Source organism: Garra rufa, chromosome 5 (genome assembly GCF_049309525.1).
Source record: "Garra rufa chromosome 5, GarRuf1.0, whole genome shotgun sequence".
NCBI lineage: Eukaryota > Metazoa > Chordata > Actinopteri > Cypriniformes > Cyprinidae > Garra > Garra rufa.
The window spans coordinates 43,483,990-43,492,885 of NC_133365.1; the positions used below are offsets into that span (position 1 = coordinate 43,483,990).

The 8,896-nt window shown below is 36.1% G+C and overlaps 1 protein-coding gene across 1 annotated transcript; it reads right to left on the reverse strand.

Moving 5' to 3' along the window:
* Positions 1 to 391: 391 nt before the first annotated feature.
* On the reverse strand, positions 392 to 8,506 carry LOC141334871 (uncharacterized). Its single transcript, XM_073840094.1, has 2 exons — positions 7,921 to 8,506; positions 392 to 5,181 (listed from the first exon to the last, which is right to left on the reverse strand). The coding sequence occupies exons 1-2, from the start codon at positions 8,504 to 8,506 to the stop codon at positions 392 to 394; spliced, it is 5,376 nt and encodes a 1,791-aa protein (XP_073696195.1).
* Positions 8,507 to 8,896: the final 390 nt, after the last annotated feature.

Here is an 8,896-nt window from a genome sequence, read left to right on the forward strand (position 1 = left end):
TGAAACTAAGATCAAATTGAAGTGGTAATCAACATTACCAAAAACACAATTGCATTATTATAAATTTAGTATGGATGGGCAGGACAAAAAGATTAAATGAAGTCCCACTTTATTGAAATCATGTTCACAGTAGACGTAAAGATTGATAATACTAAAAAGACATATTTGTATTTGGAATTTAAGAGGCAGGGGTGAGAGAGAGACTGGGCTGAGAGCGGTTAAAATAATGTTTCCATCAGATTTTACCCCTATGCCTTCAGTCCCACCCCTTACTCCTGTGCATGCCACTGATTCCAATAGCACGTGAAGGCAGCATATATTCCCACAGAGGCCGTCCACATTTAAAGTCCACCTCTGTATCCCCCACCCCCCATAATGCTGGACGATTTTATTACAATAACCATTTCAGCACAATGCATTCATGACAGCTAAAGTATGTGGGCATGATATCAATGTGTATTTGATCCAAGTCAATATCTTTTACATACACATGATCAATTAATGTGCCGTTTTCAGTGGTTGCTTTTTCAACAATTTGTGTGAAACCAAAATGCTGCATGACATCATGAACACTTGATTTATTGAAAAGGTTTTCATTGAAATCTCCTAGAATTATTTTACCACCTGCTAAAGAGTTCATTTCATTAATTAGGATAATCAAGTTCTCTCTAAATAATGGCATGCTATAAGATGGAGGTCTGTATACAACTGCAATAGTTGTGTTAAGTTGTTCTATCCTGCACATTACACATTCAATATTAATACACGGTAAATCACATAAAGTTACTTTTTCCTTCTGATATATACCAACACCACCATGATTTTCCTCCTTTAGTTTAGCAAAAACATCGTGACTTGTGTCATATGCATCACTACGTGATTTGTCATGGAAATAGTACCCGTCAAGGCTAACAGCATTCTCCACATAGTCTGGTTTTAACCAGGTCTCTGTTACACATATCATATCTGCTTCAAAATATCTCTTATCTTGGCGAATGTCTAATATATGTGGGATTAACCCTTCAACATTGTGTAACATCATTTTGTATGTGAAAGTTTCTGTTGTTTCACATGGAACAATGAATGGAGGCATACTCTGTAGTGCTTGCTCAATGTTATCTTTGGCAAAAATTGCTTTTTCTTTGAAGTCTTCTATTATGAGTCCATCAAGAGAAGTCACCCGACTTAATGCTACATATGCTTGTCCTGGAGCAAATATCTTTTTCATTGAAACAACAGCTTTGTCCACTGTTAGGCCTTGTACTTTATGAACTGTGCAAGCCCAAGCTAATCTAATAGGAAATTGTCTTCGGACATCACCACTGCTTGTTACTTTCTCTTCCTCAGGTTCAATTGGTGTTGCTTTCTCCAATCCAGGTTTTAAACATGGATTCTTGGCTCTTGCTTCTTTACCAACTTGTTCTTTGTCAAATTCAATATATATTTTTGATGGAAATATTTCATTATCATCATAAAACAATTCTTTAATTGTCCCACAAATACCATTCACAAGACCATCTGAAACATTGATATTTTTCAGTAGCATTATTCGAGCATCAACTGCTAATTCAAGAGATTTTTCTAAACAGCTGTTATGAACTCTGTAATGATGGCCATCTTTCTCTTCCATTCGGCCAGTTTTAGCATTTCTCTCAAAGTCTTGTGCTTTCACAGTAACTATGTCAGAACATAATTTATGCAGCATATGTATGTTGTGGGCATCAACTTCCCGGTTGGTTGCATAAATGTGGATATCTGTACTATCATCACCATCACCTGTTTCACATTTTTTAAGCATAGTAATGTCACGTTCAAGCATTGGTTCATCTTTCTTACGTTTCCTTAAACGGTTTAGTAATTCAGCAAATTCTTTGTCCTTCTGCCTCATAATCTCTGTAAGTTCAATAAAACTAAAGTTTGTTTCCCAAAGATTCACACTGTTCACTGGTTCAGTATAAAGCGGTTTTCCTTTCACGGGAGAAAGTTGATAAAAATCTCCAACTGCTATTATTGAGACTTTTCCAAATGCAGAATAATCTCCTGTTTGTTTGATTTGTCTCAATCTACCATGAATATATGCCAGAAGTTTATGATCAACCATTGAAATTTCATCTATTATTAATATTTGCAGTTTTCCGAATTTGGTTCTCAAAGAATTAATTTTTTCATCTCCAAGTGGCTGATATGGTAATGTAGCATTGATTCCAATACAGAGAGCTGAATGTACAGTCATTGCGTCTATATTGAAGGCGCTCACACCTGTTGGAGCAGTTAAGAGCACATGGGTCTCATCTGGGTTTTCAGATAACTTTGAAAGAATACGAGAGGTTTCATAATAGATTGCTTTAATCAATACTGACTTTCCAACTCCTCCAGGGCCTGATATGAACACATGAAATGGATCTGGGTTTTCACCTTGCACTTTTCCTAGACACCACTGCCGCACTTTATAAAATATATGTGACTGTTTGTCATTTAAAGAGCGCAGCAAAACCATCGCATCTTTCTTTGTCATAGCAGATGGATTATTTTCTAATGTGACATTTGGTAATAGATCAGGTATGACATCATCACCTTCCTCTGTTTCTATTGGCTGATCTTTTCTACTATCCAGACATTCTAAACGCTCAAGTTCTGCTTCTGGACAGATTTGGGCCCAAGCATCTTCCATTGGTCCATGTTGTTCCAAGTCATCTTGAGCTCTTTGAATGTTTTCTGCTTCTTTTTCAAATTTTGCCCTATTTGTGTCTACTATGATAGTCACTGACTGAAGCTCATCATTATGCATTGTTACAAATCCAGTCTCATAAAAATCCCTATAGGAAATGAAATTTGGTGGTTTCAGTTGACTTTGGAAAAAATGAGGCAAAAATAATTCCAAAATACTTTGATAATAATTTTCAGGATTTTTAGTAGGTGAAAAACGAGCATATCTTACAACTGCAAAGTCTGTGCGAGTTCTTTTTCTCACAAACCCCATGTCATTTTCCAGCTTGACTCTGTCTGAGCATGAGTTTTCAGATTTAGACAGAACTCTGTATTGTGATGCAAATGTAGCTAAACACATTCCTGTAAATTCCTCTGTTTTTGGACGAGCCCTGTATCGGTCTGTGATGCTTTTCATCCATATATCATCATTATCAATGTCTCCATTGTCAGCTATTTTATTTATAGTGTTTAAGGGTAAGCTCATTTTTATTGTATTATTTCCAGTTGGAATAAAAACCACTTTCCTTGATCCTTCTTTTAATTTCATGTTGGTCAAACGATAAACACTCTCTTGAGCTGACACCTCTCTATTATGTAGAAAAACACTTCCAAGTTTTCTTAAAGCTTGTTTTGCATCCATGTTGTTTTCCTTGTGTGCTTCTTTTTGAGCATTTGCCAACAGCAATCCCATTTCTCTTTCTGCTTTGGAAATGTAGGAAATGATATACACAATGCAAGAATAAGCATCAACAACAAACTGTATGTCCATGTTTGCGTTCCAGCATCTCAAAAGGTCTTTATTGTACTGATTCACCCAAATATCAGTTGGCTTTCTCTTCAACACAACATTAGTTTTCTTTGACATTTTGTTATAAGCACATTCAAATATTTCTTGATTTATACCAATAGATGCAAACATAGAGTCAACAGAGTCAAAGACAGCATCACTGTTCAGCAAACATTCTCTTACTTTTTTCATTATAGTTTCAGCTAATTCTTTTGATATCGCCTTAGAGGTATTTGCATTTTTGTCTTTAGTTTTATCATCTGTTGCATTTTCATTGTCATCTATTTGATTGTTTCTTGTAATGAAAGTATTTTTGCTGGGTGGACGTGGAAAGTTGAATCTACATGCAGTGCCTTTCTTTTTACATGTTTTTGCATGTCTTTTGCTGTGTTGTTGTACACTGCTCACAATTTCATGCATTTCTTGTTGCTGTTCAGATGGCATTTCACAGGTTACATACTGATCAACAAATGCTACAACTTCATCATCGTCATCTCTGTCCACTTGAGGTGCATTTTCAACCCAAAAGAGACAATGTGTGTGAGGTGATCCACGTTGTTGAAATTCAATTCGATAGAAATAATCTATGACTTTTCCAATGGGTTGAGCTGGTGACATAATCACATCTTTCAGGAAACAATGGAATCGATGATCAAACATTCTAGCAGCAATTACTGGGTTTCGTTTCAGCATCCCACATCTATCAGACCAGTCCAGTTCATCAATAGGAGTTTGACAACCCTCTTGTTTCACAATAGACTGCATTAACTCTGGCCATCGCAAGTCAGCTGATGAAAATGAGCAAAACCATGTTGGGAGCCCAAGTTGCCTCACCATTGCAAACAAATCTTTTTGAACAGATTGCCAAAAAACAGGACTGCCTCTGACTGGCTTTAAAAATTTATAACCCTCATCATAATTTAAAATCCTCTGAAGTGAATCTTTGTTTGTCAGCATTTCTGATGTAATTTTTGTGTCATTGTTTACATCATAGCCTTTCCTCAAAGCAATAGATACATTAGAGATAACTTGATTGAGCTCAGACAAATATTGTCCATAAAAGATGTAATCAATGTTTTGGGCAAAACGTCCATCTGCATTTAAAATTCTATTGTTTAAATACCTAGACAATGTTAATTTTTCAGGTCGTGAATCATGAAATGTGCCTGTTCCTTTTGGGAAGAGAACTGGAAAACATTTGGCTTCATTAGTTTCATCCATTAACATTCTCACTGGATTATTGCCTTCTGCTGGTGCGACTGACATAATGCCATCAAAATGCTGATCTAAAACTTCTTGTGCAATGTCCACTGGCTGTAAACATGTATCCATAAACAAACCATGCTGCTGCCGATCATGAAGTGTTTCATCACTGATCTCATCTTCTTTTTCAGTATTTTGTTCATTATCAACAGACATATCCTGACAAATGTCTAAATCAGGCTCATTGTTAGTATTATCATTGATCTCTTCTTCTATTTTACTCAGAGGATTAGTCCAACTCTCATTAAACTCCACATCTGTATAAAATGTGTTATTTTGTTTCAAGTATGCCAAAGCTGTTTTTATTTTCTCAGTGTGCACAAATTTATAGTCATAGTGGCCTTTATATGTCAGTTTTCTCTTAAGCTTTACACGAATCATCGAATCATCATTTTCAGCTCTTGGTAAAAGATTCACCACTTCTGTAACATTAGATGGGACACAAGTCACAGGTCCATGAACTCCATTCTGTCCTCCTCGTGGTAGAGCCAGCATTTTCATGAATGGAATATTCTTTGCTATTAAATGTTGCTCAAGAGAGTTTAAACAGTTCAGTTCAGATGGAATAGGATCCAGAGCAAGATTGTTTGCAACACTTTCAGCAGGCATTTTACCTTCACAAACTTTTCTGTCACATGTGTGGCAAATCCATAGAGATTCAGCAGGGCTATTTTTATATACACAATCTTGACTACAGTGTTTGTTACATTTATGAAGATAATTCAGTGTTATACATTTTTCTGCAATACAGCCAACTTCAGTTGATTTCTGAAAATATTTATTTTTATTGCAATGTTTGACCTGCGTTTTGAAGCAACAACGATGGCAGACTGCACAAACATATTCAGGGCCTGAAGATATTTTTTGTTTAAACTCTTCAATTACATAATCTATGTCATTTCTTTTGAGGCCTACTTCACATTGTTTTAGAACATTTCTCATTTTAATAGTTTTAGCAAAATTAATATCACTTTTATATTTTTGTATGTTGTAATTTATCACCATGTTTTTATGTATTTCATTATTATGATATTTTTGCACACTGTACTGTTTGACAAACTCTCTATGTGGTTCATTTTCTTTATATTTCTCTGTACTGTACTGTTTTACAGACTCTCTATGTGATTCTTTTTCTTTATATTTATCCCTGCTATAATTCTTTACTTTTTCTTTGAAATGTTCATTGGTCTTATAATTTACTTTGCTACGTTTCTTTATTGACTCTTTGTACTTTTCATCCTCATAATAACGCTTTTTTGATTTAATTATTTTTTCCTGTTTTAAGTCAGGATTACTGTTGTATTGCACTTTCTCTCTATAAAGCTTGCATGGGTCTGAGCTAGTTTTTAATGATGGATGAAACATTGAATCCTGAAATAGTGATTTACAAAAGGACTCAGAGATAGCAGTCTTCCTCTTTACAGATAAAACAGCTTCATAATGACAGTTATTCACATGTTTCAAATAAATCCCATTGTTTTGACAGCTGTGTCTATTAGAGGTTATGTTTGAAGATGAATATTTAAGCCATTTCTCTTGAGTGTATGTAAATATGTCTGCACCAATTAAATCACTGGCTGCTTGTATTTCCATCTCTGTCGCCCAAGTTCCAACAAATTTCATTCTTGATGTGGCAATGTACTCTGGTACAGAACTGTATCCTTGTCTGAGATACTGAGTATACTTTGCTTCATTCTGCAGTATGTGTGTAACTACAGCTCGTCTCACTTTTCGGTGTTCTTGTTCACTTCCACTTACAGCATAAGCAACAGATCTGAAGAAGCAGTTACCATCACCAACAATATCCTTTGTTTCACAAGGCTCAGCCATTTCAACAATTTCAGTTTTATTATTCTGCTCTTTTACAATGTGTACAATGTTCAGCTTTAAGCAAACACTCTTTTGTTGCTGTACTGTTAATGGATTAAACAGCAAAGGGACACTGGTAGTTTGTGAAATAATTTCAACATCATCTGCATTTTCATTAGATGGGTATAAAGATGATGTTTCTGTTTTCTGTTCTGCACACATTTCATTCACACACATTTTATCTGCATTTATGAAATCACCCAAAGATTGACTGCAACCAACATCCACTTCCATTTCTGACTGCTCAGCTTCACTCTCTTTTACTGCTTGAACATTTTTCTGAATCATCATTGGACAGGATGAGTTGGCCTGCTGACTGTTTGTGTCGATCATATTTGCATCGACATCAGTTAACTCAAATGGATGATTATTTGTAGTCAAGGACACATCAAATTTAGATGTCTTTACTTTTTTTTTATGCTGTTTACTTTTCTTGTGTTTTTCAGTGCTGGGTTTCATTATTGATTTCATTATTGCCATGTAAGATTCATCCTCATTACGTCTTCTCTTTGCTTTCATTTTTTCTTTTTCTCTGAACTCAGGACTACAGTTAGATTGAACTTTCTTTTTATAATCCTCACATGAGTTTGAAGACACATTTGATGTTACATCAGACAAGAAATCTTGCAATGGGGCTCTACAAAATGAAGAGCAGACACTGTCATTATTTTTTCCACATACGATAACTTGAAAATAGCGGCTATTGACATGTTTCAAATATATGCCTCCGTCTTGACAGCCATGTCTGTTGGAAGATGAAAATTTAAACCATTTCTCCTGACTGTATGTAAATATGTCTGCACCAATTAAATCACTGGCTGCTTGTATTTCCAACTCCGTTGCCCAATTTCCAAGGAATTTCATTCTTGATGTGGCAATGTACTCTGGTACAGAACTGTATCCTTCTCTGAGATACTGAGTATACTTTGCTTCATTCTGCAGCATGTGTGTAACTACAGCTCGTCTCACTTTTCGGTGTTCTTGTTCACTTCCACTTACAGCATAAGCAACAGATCTGTAGAAGCAGTTACTATCTGCAGTAATATCTCTAGTTTCACAAGGCTCAGACATTTCAATAATCTCAGTTGTGTTGTTTTGTTCTTTTGCAATGTTTACAATGTTCAGCTTTGAGCAAACATTATTTTGTTGCTGTAGTGTTAACGGACAAAATGGCAAAGAAACACTAGCAGTTTGTTTGTTAAATTCAACTTCACCTCCATTTTCATTAGTTGGGTGATAATGTTGTGTTTCTGTTTTCTGCTCCACACATGGTTCATTCACAGATATTTTACCTGTGTTTATGGAATCACTCAGAGATTGACTGCAGCCAACATCATCTTTCATTTCTGACTTCTCACCTTCACTCTTGTTTACTGCTTTAACAGTTTTCTGGGTCTGTGGACAGAACTTGCCTTGCTGACCGTTTGTGTCAATAACTGCCTGTACTCCAGTTACCTCGAATTCATGATAACGTGCATCCTTGGACACACCAAGCTTCCTGAAATGAGTAAGCAGAGATTTCATGCTCGAATAGTACGCCACTAGACTCTTACCATTGTCTACACATCTTCCATCACTGCGTCGTGAATGCGGATCAATCACTGCATACCAAGATCCTTCTCTGACAACGGCACATATGGCTAGCTTAATATTTACCAAACATGCATCAAACCTCTGAAATGCTCGATTTACTGCTTCATCAAACGACATAGCATACTGTTCAAATCCTTTTTCATATTTAGTGACACCAAACAAGCCAGTGAATGTTTCACCATAGTTTATTGAAAACAGAGAGTTTTTTAGCATGTGTGTGTGTGGCAGCTCATCAACACGTATGAAGCCGTATTCAGGATCGCCGATTATCCCTGCATCTCTCATGGCACTGTACAGGTCATCTCCATGGATCAGAACAGCATTCAGGTCACTTCTCGTCCACTGCAACACACTTTTCATCTTACCCATCAGAATTGCAGTTAAACTATTTGCACCACATTGCCTTCCCATATTCCGGCCAAAACGGTAATCTCCTTGATGGAAAGAGCCTCTGATGTATGATGTCTGTGGAGATAAATTAGAAACAGCATTCGTAGTTATGTTAGCATGTTTAGCAGTAGAGAGAGGCAAACAGGAAGATTCAGGTAGAGTTGTTTTCAAAGGTTTGTCAGGAGTATTCAAAGGTTTGTCAGAGGTATTCAATGGTTTGTCAGAGGTATTCAATGGTTTGTCAGGAGTATTCAAAGGTAAATCAAAATCAGATTGTTTGCAGGA